The 20,872-nt window shown below is 41.5% G+C and overlaps 1 protein-coding gene across 1 annotated transcript in view; it reads left to right on the top strand.

The window, feature by feature from the left end:
- Window positions 1–289: 289 nt before the first annotated feature.
- GALNT12 (polypeptide N-acetylgalactosaminyltransferase 12) overlaps window positions 290–20,872 on the top strand; it is a 50,577-nt gene continuing 29,994 nt past the window's right edge. Inside the window, exons 1-5 of the mRNA XM_040549352.1 lie at window positions 290–769; window positions 13,449–13,618; window positions 14,325–14,514; window positions 17,718–17,903; window positions 20,225–20,342. Of these exons, the coding sequence (XP_040405286.1) occupies window positions 399–769; window positions 13,449–13,618; window positions 14,325–14,514; window positions 17,718–17,903; window positions 20,225–20,342 (1,035 nt within the window). The 5' untranslated portion in view covers window positions 290–398. The remainder of the gene's footprint in view (window positions 770–13,448; window positions 13,619–14,324; window positions 14,515–17,717; window positions 17,904–20,224; window positions 20,343–20,872) is intronic.

A 20,872-nucleotide genomic window follows, 5' to 3' on the forward strand; every position in this document is an offset into this window, starting at 1 on the left:
GCACAGGGCCTATCCCCACCGCTCCCTCCCTGCCCCTCACAGCCCCCGGGGCCAGCGGGAGCTCCGCCACCGGGACATCCCGGAGCAAGCCGCAGGCTGCGCCCACCCTGGGGCCGCCAGGTCCCGCCCGGTGAAGGGTCTCGGTGCCGAGCCGAGCCGGCCCGAGCCGTGCCCCGCGGGCTGGCCGGCAGCGGGGCGGGAAAGAGGGAGGAGCCGCGGCGGAGGAGCCGGGCGGGTTTCCTGGCGAAGCCGAGGGGGGCAGAGCAGGCGCCGGCTACGCTGCGTGGCCGGTGCAGGTTGGCGAGAACTTATTGCCGAGCTCCCCCGGGGCGAGGCGTGCCCGTGTCCGCCTCTGTGTCCGGGAGAGGCGGCTCCTCCCGCCCGCAAGCCCGCTCGGCATGGCCGGCCGCCTCGGCCGCGGCGTGTGCCGGGGCAAGCGGGGCCGGGGGTCCCGCGGCGGGGGCGCGCTGCTGGCGCTGGGGCTGCTGGCCGCCCTCGGCTTCCTCGCCTGGCGGCGCGGCCCCCCGCCCCGCCGCGGCGACCCTTCGCCTCCGCCGCCCGCCGACGAAGCCTCGCTGCGGAAGCCCGTGTACGCCAAGCCCGGCCCGGAGCCGGGGGCGCTGGGCGAGCTGGGCCGGGCGGTGCGGCTGGAGCTGAGCCCGGCCGAGAAGCGGCGCCAGGAGGAGAGCATCCGGCGGCACCAGATCAACATCTACCTGAGCGACCGCATCTCGCTGCACCGCCGCCTGCCCGAGCGCTGGCACCCGCTGTGAGTACCCGGGGGGCAGCGGCGGGGCCTCTCCGCCGCCCCTCGCACCCCGTCGCTCTTCCCAACCCGCTAAACAGCTTTAAAACCGCAGCCCTCACTAGCAGGCTTGAAGCCGTCGATGCTTTTCCTTCTGCTCCCTTCTGAAAGGCATAAAAAGGCGCCCGGTGCAGGTGCTTGTGTGACTCGGGAGAAGCGAAGTCCCTCCGCTACCCCCAGCAGCCTGGTGCCAGCCCGGGAGCGCAGTGCTTCTCCTGCTGCTGTCCCTTGGGTAGGTCACCGCAGCCAGCACGCTTTTTTCCAACCACTCCCAGCTCTGCGAACATCGTACTTCCCAGAATTCAGCCTTGCACGGCGCTTGAGGGGCTGATGCCGTGCAGGATGAAGCAGGCTGTTTTATCACCAAGCAGGCTCAGATACAGACTTAGCAGGGTCACATGCTGTTGTGTCATGTAGAAATGCGCCCTGAGATGCATAATGCTCTTCTAAACTGGTGCTTTCCGTGTTCCTCAATAGTCAGTTGTTGGGACAATTTACCAGAGATAATGGCATCAGTGCTTTAAAAATAAGGGTTAGATACTATTCGATGGTCCTAGTTGGCAGGCAACAGTTTGGTGCGGTCATGAAGCTGCTACTGCACAACAGGTTGGGTTATATGGTTGGTTCTGGCCTGATGCAAATGCTTTGCTCGGTGGTTCAGAGGTATTCTGTCCTTTGGTTCAGTGGTGCACCACGAGTGGGCAGCCAGCTGGGGAGAAGAATGGTCTTAAACTATACATTGACCAGTTGTGGGTATGTGCCTTCAGCCAAAGAGGGCAAAGCCATGGTTGCTACCAGCCCCTCCAAGTCCTTTCCTCTGTTCCTCCAGGCCTTGACTTCCACCAGTTTATTTCATTGCAGCGGGCTTGTGTGGTCGCAAGGAGCTGTGGAAAGAGCAGGGCTCTGCCTCCACCGTACCTTCTCTTCGTGTCAGTGTGTCCTGGCTGGTAGCTCACCCGATTCTAGTTACAATTGCTCAATCTAAAACATGAATCTTATGGTAGCTCTTAAAAAATCACAGTGCGAATGCAAGGCATTTTTATCATAAACTTAAGCCTGGTGGTAGGCTTGTTTTTCTTAGTTAGGTTTTACCCTCCCTTTAGAAGCAGTCTTTAGATCGTAGGCTAGAAAGGACCACTTTAGTCGCGTTCCTACAGGAAGAATTTAAATCATTTTAACAAATTTCTTTGGACTCCTGCCATTTCTCTCAGACAGGATGTTGGAGGAAATGGAAGATCACAGTTGTTGAGCAGGGGACATTGTAAATAAAGGGGGGAGATTCCTGAAATGAAAGTAGTGTAAGTAGACAGATAAATCTTGCTACAATTAAGCATCCTTTTTGATTTTAATACTTCGATGTTGAAATGACAAAAGAGATCCAAACTAAAGGATTGCAAAGCGTCAGTGATGTAATCTTGGAGATAATTGTCTTCTGAAGATAGGGCTGTATTGTACTGCTTTAGTATCTGCTGGTACACTGAAGTTCTTCATGCCTTTCTGCACAGTTAAATCTAAATTATGGCAGGAATACCACAGAACATGTATCCAACTCACACAGGAAATGTAAACAAGAAATCCCCAAAGACAATTTTGCAATAAGGTTGTTATTACCTTTCCTAAGAGGGACGACTGTGTAAGAGATAAGTGGAGAAAAAAAAAAAAAGTACTAAAAAAGGTATCAACAAGCTTGCACTGACCAAAAATTCATTGCACTTCAGTGTAACGTTAGAAGCTGTATGGATATGTCAAGTCTAGGAAATACCTGGTTTACTTTATTTTCAGGTTGGTAATGCTTGACCAGCCAGTTCAGTTCAGCATTTCATGATCTTTAATGCACATTGGGGCGTTAGGAGAGGCTGATGGCAGGAAATAAGAAGTAATGGTAGACTTCATCTGTCCCTAAAAATGATGCAAAAGCTATATTTTTAGATGTGATCAATGAAACTATTCTGGTACCTAATGACGGGAAAGTGACAGATATACCACTTTTTTTTTAGTGGCGCTCTGGAGGAGAGGAAGAGAACTGTGTACTGGTAAAGCTTGGACCTCTTCCAAGTTTGTTATTTAGAAACTGCGGTAAGGAATAGAATTAGTTGCATGTAGATAGGTGTGATCTATTGAGAAGGAGTTGACCTGGCTTTTGTCAGGCACGGCATGTCTCAAACCTATTGGAGTGCTTTGAAAAAACAGAACAACTGTATGGATAAGAAGGCATAATGTGTTGGTATTCTCGCAGCCTTTTGATGAGTTCCTTAAACAGGTGTGAAATAAGGTGGAAATTCCTTAATTATCCATAACTGGATAAAAGCTGGGAAGCAGTCACTTACTTTTTTTTTTGTAGTGAAGGAAGGCTGCTGGTAAAGTTCCACAGAAATCTTGCGGGACCCAGTGCTGTTCAGCTTATGGGAAGGCTCCTATAATGAAATGACTAACGTGCAGCTCTTCAGCCTGGAAGACAAGCTACTGAGGGGTGCCTCTTGCTGAGTCACTGCAGTGCGAGGTTGGTGCATGAAGTGGGTGAAGCAAATTGAGCCACCTCCTTGCTCCAAGAATCCGTTTGCTGTAAAGTATAAGGAAGTCTGTCCACTGTGAAATTCAAATCAAGGATTCATCAGATATTAACAGATAATGGGCTTGGAGACATTCTGCATTCTGGGCTATGTGCTTTTGGTCTGTTTCAATATATTCTTATATGTTTAGAGGTGAGTCTGGAAATTTAGATCGAAGGAAAATGGGAAGATGAAAAGAAAGGCAAATAAATATTGGCAACGTCCCCATTACCTGAATGCTCCACTGCTCCTTTTAGTCTTAATGTCCTGCCACGTTCATTAGTGACCTACTCTCTGGGTGATACCAACTATAATTTTTGAATATAATCTTATAATAAGATGGAGAATATCTGAACTATTAAACCTTTAAACCTGATCTGCAAAATTACGGATATAAAGTGCTGCTTTATCAGAAACTAGTGACATAATTTTTTTCCTCTTGATGTGTATTGTACATCCTGGGCTTGCTGTCAGACCAGACATGTAGCAATAACTATTCACTAATAAAAGGTAGTTGTGGAGGTGTCCAGTGTTGTCTGGCTGTAATGGGCGGGAAGAGAAGGATGATGGTCTGAGTTTAGCCCCCCAAATAATATAGTGTTTGACTACAAATTCTATACAGATGTTATACACTGTATTACAAAGTTTGATCGACATTAGATATTTCTCCTACTAATAGATTCCTGCAGATGTAAATGTTCAGAGGACCTTTATTCCTTGTTCTCACAGACTACCATAACGTGTTATTCTTGGAACTGATCATGTTTCTCTAGATTTACAGACCTAGAGTGTTTGACAACTTCTATAGTTTCCTTTAGATGGTTGCTGCTTCCTTTAACTGTCTTAACTTGAAATCAGTAACTGATAATACTGTGTTTCATCACACAAAAACTTTTTGGTCTTAATTGGGCTAGAACTGTGTGCATATAGACATTATATACATAAATAATTAAACCATAATCATATTTTCTATAAAATATAGGTAAGAACGTATGATTTACCAGGAAATTACCAAACGGTGATACAATATGTGAAAGGCTGGGTGTGAAATATGTCAGAGGATCATAGAGTGACTGAGGTTGGATTAAATCTCAGGGGTTTCTGGTCTAGCGTCCTCAAAGCAGGCCAACTTCAGGGTTATTGCTGCAGGCTTTCCTTGTCTGATCAAATTCAGAAAGTCTCAAAGGACGGGTACTCAGCAGCCTCTCTGGGTACCTCTTTCAGGGCCACTGTGAATTTTTTCCCAATCATCATGTTACCTAGATGGGCCAGATTTTCTTCTCAAAGTCTGTCCTTCATTTTTTCCATTTATACAGTGTGAAACAACAAGTAAGCATCCTGTCAACCACTGACTTTCTGAGGGTCCTGCTGGGTCTGTTCCCCTGCAAGTGCCACACAGTGGGCTCAGGCCTGTGCGTTTTGGCTCCTGGTGCTGCTTAGCATTCCCTCCCAGGCAGCATGGCACGTCCCCTCTTGTAGGGTTTCTCCTGATGAGCTTGTCTTCTGGTCTGTGGGACTGCACAGCTCCAGGATCTCTTGGACAGTCTTGTACAATGTGTGAGAAAGACATTTCTAGTTTTTCTGCCTGAGGTCTTTTCAGTTAAGGACTGTGCCCAAGAGTTTTTCCTGATTTTAGACATTCTACCTCTTTTTTTTTTTTTTTTGAGGGGGGTGTGGAAGGGAGGTATATTCTTCACAGTACGTGTGCATTGCCCATTTATTCAGGGATGGTTTCCTTTTGGCTGGCTCTAGTTATAGGAGGAGCAAGGCAGGGAGAGGCGCTTTCGTGCTGACTCAGTATTTTTCACATACTCGGCATTTCATGCTGTCTTTTTCATGGTGGAAGCCCGAATCAGCCCTTTAGGCTTCATTTCACTCATGCTGAAAAGCAAACGGAGTTGCAAGTCTTTTCTGTCATTCCTTACCTGGCAAGTGATTTTGGGTCACCACAGAACCCCCCCTCCAAACCCTGAATCTGGTCTGCTTAATCGTTAACAGCTGTAAAAAGTCTTAGAGGTTCGTTCTTTAATTCTAGATAATTTTCTGTGGTTTGGAGAGAGGGCTTGTTTAAATATATGTAGATATGTCTTTAAATATACATGTGCTTAAATACATGCACACACAGAGCTTAGTTCCTCTATCACCATCGTTATTTATGCCTGTAGTATTATTTCTTTTGGGGGATGTTGTCCTTGAGTTCAGAGTAGCAGACTTCTGCTAAGATTGTCCTGACTTTCAAAACTGCTTTTTCCACCTATTCTGGGATTTGAGTGTGAGTCACTTACCGTTCCTCTTGGTACCGTGTTTTGTTTAGTTTGCTGGATTGTAAATACCAAATTACGTAGTCTGCTCATCTGGCATTATCTCACTAGCAAATTCCCCGAGCAACCTTCAAGACTGGTTTTGCTCCACACTAAAAATGACAGCACCTTGTTTCTATGGGCCGGCGGCTCCCGCCAGGATTTTCACCTGCTGCCGTGCTGCAGGAAATGGCGCCACAGCTGGGGGTTTCCTCTCCAGTGCCCTGGCTTCACTGTGAGCTTCTCATTTCATTTTCAGATAGCAGATAAAAAACAGTAGTGACTTCTTAATGCCAAGGAGTCCACTTTCACCATAAGTGCTGTGCTTATCTGCAGAAGTTTGAACTTGCCCGTGTGCCTCTTTGCAATGCAGGCATTGCCTGCACCTGGGTTTATTAGCTATGCTCTTGCTTTACAGCTGAGCAGAGTCCAAACCAGACCACACTTCCCTACTCAAGAGCAAACATTTTGCGTAAAACACTTGCAGTTTTATACACTTTCAGTATCTTCATAACACTGTGGTTTAGGTTTTTTTTGCTTGTTTTTGTTTTTCTGAGCTTTTCTGGAAGGGATGATTGGTTATCAGCAACTACATTAATCATGATACCTTGTAGTCATTACTTTATTAGTTTGCAGAGTTGTTCACTTGCGTAAATATAGGCTTTAGACCCACAAAGCGGAGTGTAACTGGGCCTTCTCATTCCTTCCTCCTGCAGTTAAGTGGAGGAGTAATAAATCTCTAGCACTAATACTATTTTTTAATTTTTTTTAATAAGTAGGCTTTCATTTTGTAGCAGTACAAATACAACAGTGCTTCCACATGTGCTTTGGTACTTTGGGATATCTTACTATTTTTGAGATGCTGTTTCCTATCTTCTGTAAAAAATGTGTCGATTGTCTTTGCCATTATGCTTCTGTTCAGTGGTCACCCTCCAACATCTAGTAGAGCTCGCAGTGTTATTTCGTGAACGCTTTTCTTTATAGTTCTTTGCGGAGATCCTCAGCTTCCCCTGACCTCTAGATGACTGCTTGGTTTCAGTTGGTTTCATTTTGATGTGACATAGTTCCCAGATCAGTGACAGTAAAGCACAAAGTGCTTTTTTTTTTTTTTTTTTTTTCCAAACAGTGCTTTCACTATACACAAGTGTCTCTAAGGACCAGGTGCATCTGCACCCTGCCGTTACTGATGGTTGCAATAACTTTCAGTTATTGTATTACTTTGCAAAATTTTTTTCTTGTCCTGAATCAAATTACTCACTTGAAGGTAAATTTTTGAATGTAGGTATAGGAAATCATATAGCTTGGTACAAATGTTAAGTGTCTCACTGATTTGGAAGAAGATTGCAAATGTGGGTAGCCATTTGAGCAAATGACAACACTGCTTTAAATCTGCAAAATAAATAAATAAATAAATAAATAAAAACGTATTTTTTTCCCAATGGATATGTGCAGAAATGCTTTCCAGAAGCTGGGCTAGGTAGGAGCATCTATAGTCTTTTTATAACATTACAGAATTAGGAGGATCTATAGATTAAAAAAAGAAAGTGAATATTAGGATATGGATTTATAGACAATTTTTTTTCTTAATACATTTTTAATCTGGTTTAAAGAGGTTTGTATTTTTCTTCAAACTTCTTCACTAATATTTACTTGTATATCAGAAGACTTTCTTCCTTGCATCTTATGGTGTTTTTATAGCAGCCCTTTATGACCTGAAATCCCAAAGAGGTGTTTGGAAGTCTTATCTTTTCAAGACCTTATTGCCACCGGTAAAATAAGACTTTAAAATAATCTGGAAAACTGCTCCATAATCTAGCTTGCCTCGCTTTTCAAAGACTTGGTCACATTACAGTCTCATAGACTGTGCTGTGTCCTGGGGAGGGAGTCTTTCCTATCGTGATGTATTCCCCCAGATGCATGTTTGATAGCATGGATCCGGACTGTGGCTTCCTGCCAGGATAGAGGGAAGTGGGTGGCAAGAGGTACAGCTGGTGTCTCTCCAACTCGCCCTGCTGACGCCTTCATCCTGATAATTTGGCCATCCTGGCAGTTATCGGGAGCTTGCCGCTAATCTGCTTTGCTAAGCAGAGCAAGGCACACCTTCCGTAAACTTCAACACCTTTTTCTGCAATATCTGAGTGCTGTGCAGCTCGGGGGTGTGCAGAACCAGGTGCAGTCTTTGCATTCCTTGCTCGGATAAGGCTTTAAGGCTTTTAATTTTTAAGCAGAACTGATGCTTATTTCAAGGTACTCTCAGCTGAGAAAATATATAAGAATGAAAAGTTGGGTGGTGTTTGGAGGAGATAAGAATAAGCCTATTTATCATATCCTTCAACTGCGTTGAAAATGTTGCACTTACATACCTTGGTTTGGGTTTTGATGCAGTAGGGCTGCGTGGCTTTTGGCGCAAACAATGGGCATTATGCATAGATTGCTCTCACAGGGAGGAGCGAGGAAGGCTTTTCAAACACAAATTCATCCTGGAGCAGGTAGTACAGCCACAATAACTGCAGGTTGGCTCAGAAAGCAAGGCTGCAACCTGTGTCATGCTTCTGAGCTTGGGATGCTCATGGCTGGCTAAGAGGAAGGCTCAGGGGAGGTACAGCTTTGGGAGGGTGGGACAAGGAGGTATTTTCTCTTGGCAGTCCCTCACATTGATACCTCTGTGATTTATGGGGTGGAGGAGGTGAAATTGGATTCAGATGCCCACTGTGTTCAAATTAGGAAGAGAAAAGGCACTTGTGTGGTGAGCCAGTGTGCCACTGCCTGCCCTCACAAACCCAGCAAGCCTGGTCCCTGACCTACTGGGTCAAACCCAGCCCAAAGAAATGTCTAGCTCTGCTGGCTGGGTGATACTGTGACAATGCACATGTGGCATGTCAAGTACCACGGTCGCATAAATAACGTTAAATCAGGTATGGCAATAGCACGTACTCTTTTGAACTTCCTGAGAATCTTGAGCTTGCCTATGGTTTTGGACTATGTAGTGAAAATTTAAAAAACAAACTTAAAAAATGTTAGCAGTCTAAAACAGTTGTATTGTGGTAGATTACTGAGAATAACTGAAACCTACTGATTTTCACTACAGACTTTTTCATTAAAATGTAGTAGTCTGTTACTTCTAAAAGAGAGGTATATCTTTACAAAATACTAAATTATTTGTGAGCAGATTGTGTTCTTAACAAACCTCTGAAAACTGTTTCATTTTTTTTTTTCTTAAAATACGAGTATCTGGGCATGTAGAACATAAAATTTGGATATTAAAAATGTATTTTCTCCTGCCATGTTGCTGTTAGAGCTGTGGTGGAAGTCTTGCACAGAAGTATGTCAGCAGCCATTCTTTATGAACTCATGGCAGCGTGCCCAGTCTACACACGTCCATGCTCTCTCTCCCTGCGTATAGATACGCATCTCTGAGAGAGACAGCTCTTTAAAATGAAATAAATTGAGTGATTACGCTAATTGACACAAAAACTCCCCAAAACAGCCCATTTAATTTTGTTTAGGATTCTCCTGACTGATGTCTCCTTAGTTTCTAATGGATAACCTAATTGCAATGCTTGCTAACAACGTTTTGTAGTATAGTAGATTCCACAGTTAAATTATTAAACTTGTCAGCCTTGCAGCCTCAGTTAGAATGGAATTTGCAAAGGCAGTGTAAAGAAATAAAATGAAAACCCCACAAGACTGTTGCTGTATGGTGATACGTTTTCATTTGGTGAAGGTAAATGTTTGAGTAGGTGCTATAGAGAAGGATCAAGAAAAGATGGTAGACAGTGAATGTGTTTTTAAGTTTGTGCTCCCTGAAGGGAAGGCACGTACCAGGGTTATTCTCTCTCTCTTCCTGTCTAGGAATTTAAAGATTTGTAGCTGAACACAATTAGAATTAAAGTTGAATTAGAATATAAGTTGATAAACAAAAGCTTTGCTTTGTATAATGCTTATTTGTATAAATACAAACAAATACAAACAAATCCCTGTGGTAGAATGAGGCAATGAGAAGAGTGGTGGAATTTGTTGGAATTCAGATGACAGAGCTGTTGTGTTTATTTCCCATGCTTAGAAATGTCACGTTTACTAGCAGCTCTTTCCTTGTAACCACATGGTGCTTCTTTGAACTGTTTGGTGGTTACGATACTGAGGTTCAAGGTGGTGTATCAGTCACTAGTAGGGGCCATGGGTAGTTCCCTCTCACTTAACTTCAGCCACGGAAAGAAAAGCATCTACTCTACTGTGAAACCTCTGTTGACAAAGGAGAGGTGAGGGCCTACAGAGGCCTGTTTGTCCATCCTGAATAAGTATCCCAGGGAATGTGAGGGGGATCACGTTCTGTGTTTGTCTTTATGGACACGCAGAGCCCAGACAACCAGTTCACGGATGGCACCTGGCTTTCAGATGGTTGCCGTGAGGTGCAGGTAATGCTGTCTGACCGTGGGCCCCCGGCCTAGGCGAGGACAGTGTTGGACGCTTAGGGTTGGCGCTGGAGCGTGCCTTAGGAGCGGAAAGCAGCTTGCAATATAGGCAGTATAAATACACATTCTCTATCTGCAAAAACATATTTTTGGACTACTGTCACCAGTTTATATCCTCCCTGTCATTTTAATGACATATTGTAACTGATATGCGTTTGTTGTTCTCAGTAACCCAAAGTAGGAGTGAAGTGATTCACATAGAAAGTAGGGGCTTGGATACTTGAGTGACACATGGGGAATGGAAATGCATCTGGAAGTTTGCAAGGGTGGATACAGAAGATGTGATGTGAAGATGGTTGTTGTAAGTAGACTCTGGGAAATGGAGGAGACCACTAGTCGTGAAGTCAGGTTTCATATCTGTAGTGTTTTTTTTTTTTTTTTAAAGCTTGTTTTTCTTTTTAAGTGTTAATGTTTAGTGTTGATATGTATCCTTAATTGTTAAGCAATGACACTTCTAAACATTTTTATTTCAGAAAATCATTCTTTTTCATGATTTTCTTGCATCATTATTTTTCTAGGGTTTAAGCGCTTTAGCTTTGTGATCTCTACAATGACGTTATTTTTTAAGACTGAGCAAAACTATCTGAAATTTCCTTCAATGTAGGAAGATAAAAGTATGCTGCGTTTTAGCGACAATATTTGAGACTGGCAGCCATTTAGCAATAATCTAGGAATGGATATGTGTCTTGGAAATAACTTCTGAGTTAAACATGCAAACTTGCCTAGAAGCTAAATGACAATTTTTATTTTTATTTTTTTTAAGTTAGAAGTTTTCAAAATGTTAGCTGGTACATGCATGCTGATTGTTCCCCCCCCCCCCCCTCCCAGAATAAATGCAATGCACTAAGAAACTGAGCTTTTGATAGTGCTCTGGGTGTTTTGGTATGTCAGGTGAGTGAGGTTTTCCTGCTAGGTGGAAGCTGGCTGCAGGGACTGAGGGCTGAGAGCAGGCACAGGCAGCAGCCACAGGGAGCCAGCTCTCCTCCTTGCCATGCTAATAGATCACTGTGCTTGATAAGAGTTTTTTTTTTTTTTTTCAGTTTTAGCCTCTTTCTTGACTTCACAAACCTAAGAAACACGGGCTCTGCTCTGTCCTGTAAGAGACTTTAAGAGACTTTTCTCCACAGCCTTGGTAATGCTCGATGGAGGAGGCAGAAATGCACGATGAATCAGGAGCAGTCTGGGGACTAACATATTCTCTGCCAAATTATGTTTCCTGTCTCCAGCATGTAATTTTCAAGCAAATCCATTGAAGTCTTTAATCTATAATTAGGTTTATAAGCTTCTTTAGACCTTTTGGATTTCCTTTCCCTTTTTAAATAAGGGAATGCAACTTTATTATTCCATGAATCTTCTTGAGACATTTTCCAGAGAAAGCTTTCCTGGAGGTTTTCTCCTATTTATTTTCTCTTTCCTTAAGTTTTCTAAAATGGGTAGGTAACGATCCTGTTTCCATCAAGAAATGAACTGAAATTACCTCTTAGAAGTGATTGTGATATATAACAAGATTTTTTCCTGGCAGTAATGAACATAATTGCTTTTCAATAGGCTGAAGTAAATATGTATTTCTAAAATTGGGTTCATATGGTTGGTTTTCTGTGATGTTCTTAGAGAAAAAAAGTTAATTAAAATGTTACTCCTTTTCATGTGTTAATACATGAACATTTGGCAAAGTAAATTATTTCTGTCACCAGGCACTGGTGTGAGGTAGATCTCTGTGAGTAGTGTCTTAGCAAAGATTACAGCTTGGAGGGATGAGCAATTTTGTACTTCACTGTGTGAGTGCGTGTGTGTGTCTACGTGTGAGTAGATGCGTGTATACATATATAAAATGAATGGTGTTACATAGCATTCTTGTTATGTTTGAGAAACACATGTCTGTGTTCCTACTCTGCCCAAGTATCGTTTCTCGTCATTGCTTCCTCATTTTTCAGGTATTTATTACAAAAGTACTCTACATACCTTTTTTTTTTCTTTTCCACTCATAAAAAATTTAATTTTGGGAGTGTTTTCTCAGATACAAACTTTGTTTCACTTGTTATACCACAGATCTTAACAAATATTGCCTACTCTTTAAACAAAACTATAAGAAGTCTCTTTATTGCTAGCACAGCAGCATTGCATAGCAGTAAATGTGGTCTCAGTGTGCTCTAGTTCTAGGTAAGCAGTTCCCGTATCATTCTCTGGGTGTTTTGAGGGGGGGACTACTGTACGTTGCTGCCATATTTGCTTCTTTTTTTTTTTTTTTTCTGGTTCTGCTTTGGTTTACCCATTTAGCCCTAAGTTGTGTGGGTTTTAGAGGATTTCTGGTCTTGGTGGGAGAGACATCTTACGTGCTGCAGTACCTTCTGGTCCTCAGCAATTTACAGAACCTGAAGTGTGACCCTGTGCTCCCAACAAACCTTGGTGTCTTCCAGGCAGTAAGCAGGAAGCACAGAAAGCCTCTCAAATCTCAAAACCATTTATTTTGGTGGGTAGCAAACTTGCCAATACAGAGGGCTTGAAGAAATGGGGAAAAGTGGTGATAAGTACTGACGTTATTTTAAAATTCTTTCAGATGAGGGAAATCTTTAATTTATACTTTTGGCTCATCTGGAAGTTTCTTGGCATCCTTATGTTCATTTAGGGAAGTTCATATATATTTTTATAGGAAATACATTCTGGAGCTTAATTCAAAGGTTTGCAAACCTGCTGGCTCTCCACGGAGTGAAAACCATGCATTTTTAAAATTATGTGTTTTTGTGGATTTCACTATTATATCTTGGCAGCTCTGTGGTCTTCCTGAATTATGCTTTAGTGTACATACTTCTTAGTTTTGTTACTGCTTTTTTTTCTTTATATATTGCTGTTTCTTCACAGTTATATTTTGACTGTCTAGCACTTGTTTTATTTTCCAAAATACAAGTGTACAGTAATTTATATTTTTTTTAACCCCACTTCAGTTTTTTATTTCTCCTTTTTTTTTTTCTTTCCGTAATCTGTGAGTCGTATTTTAACCACTGCTTGCTCCTATACCTGTAGTAATTTTGTGCAAAGGCAGCTACTGCACATACACCAGCCCTCCTATTATTTTTCTGTTTAGATATTTTTGAGGGCTGCAGAATTTTAGTCATAATGTTGCTGTAGAAATAGGACTTCTGGAAGGCCAGCTTTCTAAAAGTGTTTGTATGACTACTCCATATACACAGGGTTCTTCTAAGATCCTTTAGATAGTCTTTTTTACAGTTAGTAAGTAGCATATGGACTCTTCATTTGAGAGTATTTTTCTGAAAATTAACAAATTCTTTTGCACTTTGACTAAATGTAGTCCCCTTGCTTACAGATGCAAAGAGAAGAAGTATGACTACTATAGCCTGCCGAAAACATCAGTTGTGATAGCTTTCTATAATGAGGCTTGGTCAACTCTTCTGCGGACTGTTCATAGTGTTCTCGAGACATCTCCAGATATACTTTTAGAAGAAGTTATCCTTGTGGATGATTACAGTGACAAAGGTAGGAAGAATAATTCTAAATAATGTTGGGTCTGTTTTGTGTGGTTTTTGGTTTTGTTTTTTTGTCAGCCAGTCCACAGGAGGAAAAGATCTGCTCTTCTGGTAACATACCATGAAATTGTACAAAATGGGAATCTAACTGGAAACATTTTGCCTCTTCCATGGCAGTGAAAATTTCAAGTTCTGGATGAAATTTAGTTTTGAATGGGGCAGCATGTTCGCTTTGCTGTAGTGCGAGTGCCTGCATACATGTATAACTGCAGTCTGGTCAGAGCATTTCACGTTTGCTAATTTGAGCATGTTTTGGTTGCTCCAAGGTTGTGCTGGTGTCATTTATAGTAATAAGTAAAGAGTTTGTCCGTTTTTATGTGAATTATGGGACACAAGCCAATGCTGACTTTTTCTACCACACATGAATTGTGTTAAGAACAAAACGTCTGCATGGTAAAGCCTTTACATTTGAGATACACCTAACAATTTGGAAGTGACTTGCAGAGGCAAATATGAAGCATTCTCTTTCTTAAAAGAACTGACTTTTGTCCATCCTTACCCTTTCCTTACATAGACAGGATAGCAGAATCAGAGCTCTAAGTCCAAGCATCTTCAGAGCACTACTGTAAGTTCTATGCTTCTGGAAAAAGATCATTCTGTAGCGTGCCATAAATGAATAAATAGAGAACTATATTATTTTCTTTCTGTTGTTACAGAGCATTTAAAGGAGCGTTTGGAAAACTACGTGGCTGGCTTACGCAAGGTGCGTCTTATCCGTGCAAACAAGAGGGAAGGGCTGGTTCGAGCCCGACTGCTGGGGGCTTCTATAGCCAAAGGGGACATCCTGACCTTCCTGGACTGCCACTGTGAGTGCCATGAGGGCTGGCTGGAACCACTTCTGGAAAGGTAGAGTTACGCTCTGTCCTGACTTTGTCCTGAGGCAGAAGGAAAAGAGTCAGTTTGGCACATTCCTGCGCTCTGCAGGGGAAAAATTGCTCTTCACAGACCTTTTCCAACGGTTACCACAGTCTGGTCCCTCACGCAATGCAAGTATTTTTCTCCTGGCAGAGGGATAGAAAGTAGGAGTCTGGAAGATGAGGAGGTAGACTATTTATTTATTTATTTATTTTTCTTGAGAGCCAGGCTGCTCTTTTTCTTCAGAGAAGTGAAAACTTTGTTTTCAGGAGGAGAATCCACCCCCAGCTGTGAAACTACCTTAGGTAATGTGGTTATCAGCCTGGGTGAGTAAGATGATCATCTCAAAAGATATGGATCCTGAGACATCCTCTTTTTCAGGACAGCATACACATAAGGAGGTTGGAAGAGAAGTCAATAAACTCCATCTTCCTAGTCCTGAGCTAATCCAAACTGCTTGCGATACAGAGCATCATGGGGCAGGTAGGACAGGGAGGAATTAATGTTATGTCAGCAGTGACTACTACTTGGAACACCATTTGTCCTAGGATACTGTAATTTAAAGCTGTGTAGTTTCTCTATATTACAGGTCTTTAATATTATTAAAATAATATTAATATTTAATATTATTTTAAAAAGAAACCAGAATACTAGATGTCTGGTACAAATATTTATGATAGGCCTCACCCAGTCAGCAGCCACAGAGATGCTCAAAGAGCGCTTTTCCTACTGTGGGTTCAGCCACTGGTATACCTTGCTGCGGCACCCCACCATCCCATCACTGCATACATGAAGTTGTATTGCTTTTGCCCCTTTTGCTGAACCCTTAGATCTCTGCCCCCTTTGACATCATTAACAGACAATTAGAGTACCTGAATCAGACCTCCTAGATACTGCATATAGAAAAACATCTCCATTTAAAACATTTTGAAAATAAATAAATAAATCATTTCTGCAAGATCAGCGGCTTGATTTGCCTTCTGTAAAGGTCCCATCTCAGATATTGCCTATGTCAGAGAAGGGCTGTGCAAACTGGAGAGAGATTTCCAAGAGGAACAAACGCCCCATTGTACATTTGAGATTGTATCTGGAATAACTATTTTCATCTTAGAAGTGTCTTTTTTTTTTCTTCTAAATTTCATGCTGGATATATTCCAGATAATTGTGGGTTAACTATGAACAGTACAGATAGTGTGAAGAAAGAAAAAGAATTACAAATAAAAAAATAAGTATGAAGAAACAGAGGGCAGACTTCACTTTTTTTAGCAAACCACTAGATGGCAGTCTTGAGAAAGAGTTTGGGTAATTCCAATGTGTGAAAAATTGCCTTCTGTAAAAAGTTATCTTTGGATGTGTCTTGGAATCGGTGCCCTTTTTGCTCTAGATGCAGATATCCAACTCTAGGGGATTGTTTGTATGGCATTGGCTCAAATGTCTGGAAACAATATGACAGTGTTAGCATTTTGCCATGCAGCCACTGCTGTATTTGTAAACTGTTTGTGCATTGTACCAGCTAGTTACATCTTAATTTACAGGAAAAGTTATAGTTTTTCACTTACCAGATGACTGCAATCATGTGCCAAATATTTATTTTTTACTCCTTTTCAAGAACAACAAGGCTTTTTTCCATTTGATAGGGATTTCTTTTCTCTCTGTGTTTGTAACCTTCTCCTTGCTTTGTGCATAACCTTTATGCAAGTGAGACAGGAGACAGCAATATTTGTATAAGCCCTTTTGTGGACTCTGCCAAATAGGACTTCAGTGTAGGATTTTAGAGAAGAAAACAGCTGTGTTGCGTTTACCCTGTGGCAACAAGAAGGGACCGTTTCATATTTAAGGCAGTCTTTCTCAGCTCACACAATACTTTTTTGGAGCCACTTCTATTCTCCTCTGTATTTAACCACCACAAGATGCTCTAATTTCAGAGAGTTGAGTGCAACAGGGCCGGAGCCCCTTGTTCAGCCTGTGGGTTTTAAGCCTTATAATCCCATGAGGAACCAACTCTCCTTGAATGATAGATACATCAGATCTTGTATGGCCATAGAGCATGTTCTTTTTTTTTTTTTTCTTCTCCCAAAGAAGAAAAACAGAAGAACATGCAAATCAGCAGATGCAGGGCTAAGCAAGTCCCAAAGTCAAGCAAGCTACTTTTTCATTGAACTAACCAGAGATGTCTAAGACTAGCATGGAAAAGACTGCTGAAGAGGGATTTAGGAGAAAAGCCTTAGCTTCAGCTTGCATGCTTGAAGTTGATCTCTTGTGGTATTAGGAGAGGCTTTTCAAGAAATTAAGGCAAAGCGTCCCACTATCTTTTGTGAGGGCAAATACTTTTGGAAAGGAATCCAGAAAACCCTGCATGGCATTGAGACATGGGAGGAAGTTTATCTCCTTGCAGAAGTAGGCTTGCAAGGGATGTCCTCAGCTCTGATGTGTTCTTAGTACTGATAAGGATCTTAACTTTCTTTAGATCACACTTGCTGATAGTGATGTTATCTGCAGGACTATCTTGTTTGTCCTTTTAACTTCCTGTGGTGGTAGGGTTTCTTGAGGCCTCCTTGGTGATCTAATTCCCACATGGAAACATCTCGTGGTTTTTTTTTGTTTTAAGCTCATGGCATCTTTTTGAATTACTGTAGTAGTGTTTAGTGTAACCTTTTGAAGATGATCACATTTATAAGAACAACTGTGACTTTGAGGGTCATAGACCCTAGACACCTTATTTGTCCCTGGAGAATGATAATGGCCATGCTGAAAGATGACACAGTTTTGCCTTTGAGAAAATCCAGGAGTCCCACTTAGATCCTCTTCTCTCTTAACATTTCAGAAGCAGCTACCTGTACAAAACAAAATAGATGTTTTTTGTTGAGAATGTGATGCTAGATATGACAGCTGAGCCAGATGCAGAACCTCTTATCTCAAGCCAGCTGACGTATCTCTCACTTCCACTGTCCAGGAAGAACGCTGCTTGCCAGATGCCTGCAGCTGAGTCCATCCTGGTGCATCCTCCTGATGCATCCTCAACAAAAAATTGGTGATTATTCTTGTAGCTGCTTTTTGCTTGTATTGCAGCATGAGTTGAAACAGGGCAAAATTTTGTGTTTGGTATTCACCATTGTTTTCTTTTCTTGACAGTTCTGTTTTTGAGAGAAGTTTCTAATAGAAGTCACCTTTCTCTTATTTTAAAAACATCTTAGGATTGCGGAAGAAGAATCGGCTGTTGTCTGCCCTGTTATTGATGTTATTGACTGGAATACATTTGAGTACTTGGGAAATGCTGGTGAGCCACAGATTGGTGGATTTGACTGGAGGCTGGTCTTCACTTGGCATAGTACCCCTGAAAGAGAACAGAAACGAAGAAAGTCCAAGATCGATATGATCAGGTTAATTTTTATGCATCCTGTTCTTAAAATGTCAATGTTGTGAGTGCTTTTGACTTGAGTTGGAAATGTCAGGTGCTGACAAAATATGTAATAAATGAGTGCTTACCACTTACAGTTACATTACATATTTTGTTTGGTTCCCTATTTTCTGAAGTAGCTCCAGAAAAAGCACCATGCTGCTGGAAAAACTACTGCTCTAAAAAATCAAATTCCCATGTAATCTTTTGTGTGGAATCCTTATTGCACAAGTAGTCACTTCTTCAGACAAACTGCCAGACACTTACCAGCGCAAGGAAAAGTTGTAACTTCTTAATTAATAAAGAAGGATGTCCTTTATGCAAAACGAAGAGATCCATGTTGTAAAAAGTGTGTCATGGTCAACAGTGAAAAAGGGGAAAAAAACATGAAGCAACTAGAGAGCGGAAGTCATTCAGAAGACTATCTGTGCTGTAGCAATAGTGGTGGTTCCTTGGTCTGTTTTCAAAGGTGAACCTGTTTGCAAGTTCCTCATTTCGGTTGAAATGGTGTAGTCTACCCACCGTAGTTTCTGAGGGACTAACTGAGGAGTTCATGTGAATGTATTCATATAGAGGCTTTTAATTATGTTTGCAAGAGTTGCTATCTGTAGGTGTTACTGTACATACATACTGTATTTTAGGAGAGGTGGGGTAAGTCTGCAAAGGATGCATCTGGAAGATGGGCACTGTAGACAGAATCCTGAGAGCTGAGAGCATGCTGCACTCCACTTGGAAGTTGCTGTGTTTCAGCAGTGCATTGTGAGAAATGAAGCAGCTGTTCTGCACTTTTAACGTCACGATTTTGTTAGTCCTTGCTTTTATTTATAATCTGTCATCTTATAGCCTACAACAAATACAGAATGATTCATTCTTGCCCGTCTTTTTTAGGTCGCTTATCATGATAATAATACCCAGTACTTCACAAATATTAATGAATTTATCCTCAGCGTAGAGAAAAGAAGCTTGCTTTTTTTTTTTTTTTTAATGGGAAAAGTGAGGCAGTAAATTAGCCCTTCTCAGCATATATTAGTTCACATACTCCAAAAAAAGTTTCAAAATAGAGTCAAAACTTTTAAAGCTGCTAGCTTAAACATGATGCTTTTCTTCTCCACAAGAAGGAATTGTTTTTGGAATGCCAAGGGGAAAATGATGAGGGATAAAGCTTCAAGGTAGACTGAGGACCGAGCTCTGCAAGTGGTACAGTAATCTGGAGAAAGCAGCAGTGCTGAGAGGCTGATATCACTGACAGTTATGTTTGGAAAGACTAGATTTGGAGTGAGACAGAAGAGCTTGAATGTTTATATTTTTTCCCTTCTGTCTCACCTTATCTCTTTCCGTTCTTTGAAACAACGTATGACAGTATAAGACTGTGTTGCTTCAAAAAGATGGCTGGTAAAATTAGTTTTGACATATTAAGAATAACTGATCGCTACACCTAGCATTCGTTAATTTGTATATCAATAGCAATTTAGTAAATTTCATAAGTGTCAGCTGAATTTATTTCCAACCTGCATTATTTGGTTGGCACTTTAAAAAGGGTCATTTGCTTAGACTGTAAACAATTAGGAGCAAAATTGAACATACTCAATTTTATATACACAAGCACACGCTACCCTACTGAAAGAACATCCCTTAACTATGCTGTGGCTCAGGGCCTTGTGCCCTTTTAGCATGCCCCATCAGTGTGGTTCCAATCTTGGCCCCTGATTGTTTGTCAAAAATAGTAAACAAACAAACTAACAAAAAATACAGGAGGGTAGGTCTTCTTAGAAAGAAAAAATCTCTCCAGAGGCTATGTTTATTTAATTCTGCTCTGCTGATGTCTGAGAGCTTTCCTGCTTGATATTAATGGAATGTCGTTATTAATTGTTAACGCACAGATCTGTGTTTGCTTACCACTTAAGGAAAATACAGATGTATATTGCACTTGGAATTTCAGAACTGACTAAAATAGTTCTGCTTATGGTCTGTGTTTTGAAAGTAAGAGGCTAGTCATTTATGGGCAGTTTCAAAGATGCTGTAAGTGCAAAAATTTATCAACATAATTTTTATCTTCTGTCATTTCATTGTTATTTTTATTTTAATACATTCTGGAGCTCGTTTATGATACAGTTTTATTAGTAAAAAGTTAAATTCAAATGGCCTAACAGTGTAGTACCTAACTGATTAATGGCTGACTGTTACTTTGTGTTCAGAAGACTGAGAAAATGGAAAGTAAAAATGTATTTATAATCCATTGCATTGGTTCTTTAATTTATATTTTTTTCTTTTAATTCAATCCAGAGTTACTGTTCTCTCTTATAGGTCTCCAACCATGGCAGGAGGATTGTTTTCTGTGAGCAAGAAGTATTTTGATTATCTTGGTTCATACGACACAGGAATGGAAGTCTGGGGAGGAGAAAACCTTGAGTTCTCATTTAGGGTAGGTGGTTCTATTGAATGTTTTTTTTTCATAAGCATAAAAATATGTTTCTTACTTGTTTCTTCACATCCTTTTACTCAAAGAGATGTTCTGAATGTCAGTATAAAATATAAGCAGCTGTATGATATTAGAATATGAAGTTTACATTCTGTGGCTTGAAGCGGATAGCTGGAAAGACATGTTTGTAATTGACTCTGGAGTGCTCTGTAGCAGTTGATAGAGAGAACAGACAGCAGCTGATGGATGTTATCAGTGGGACAGGATGAGCTAGCCTGTGTTTCTTAAAGGCTTTATTCTGTTTCATGTCAGGAAAAGTTTGTATAAAGGTTACGAAACACAAGGGGAAAATCTCCAGGAAGTGTAGTGAGGTACCCCACCAGAGGGTGGACCTGGGCTCAGGCAGGAAGCAGACACATAGCTGTGCTGGAATGGAAAGGACTTAGGGCAGAGGAAGAGAGAGGTCTGAGCCAGACCAGGCTGAGGAGTAAAGCAGTCGTGTCCTCCTCAGCTTTGCTGTTACGTGTTACTAC

Source organism: Cygnus olor, chromosome 2 (assembly GCF_009769625.2).
Source record: "Cygnus olor isolate bCygOlo1 chromosome 2, bCygOlo1.pri.v2, whole genome shotgun sequence".
Taxonomy (NCBI): Eukaryota; Metazoa; Chordata; class Aves; order Anseriformes; family Anatidae; genus Cygnus; species Cygnus olor.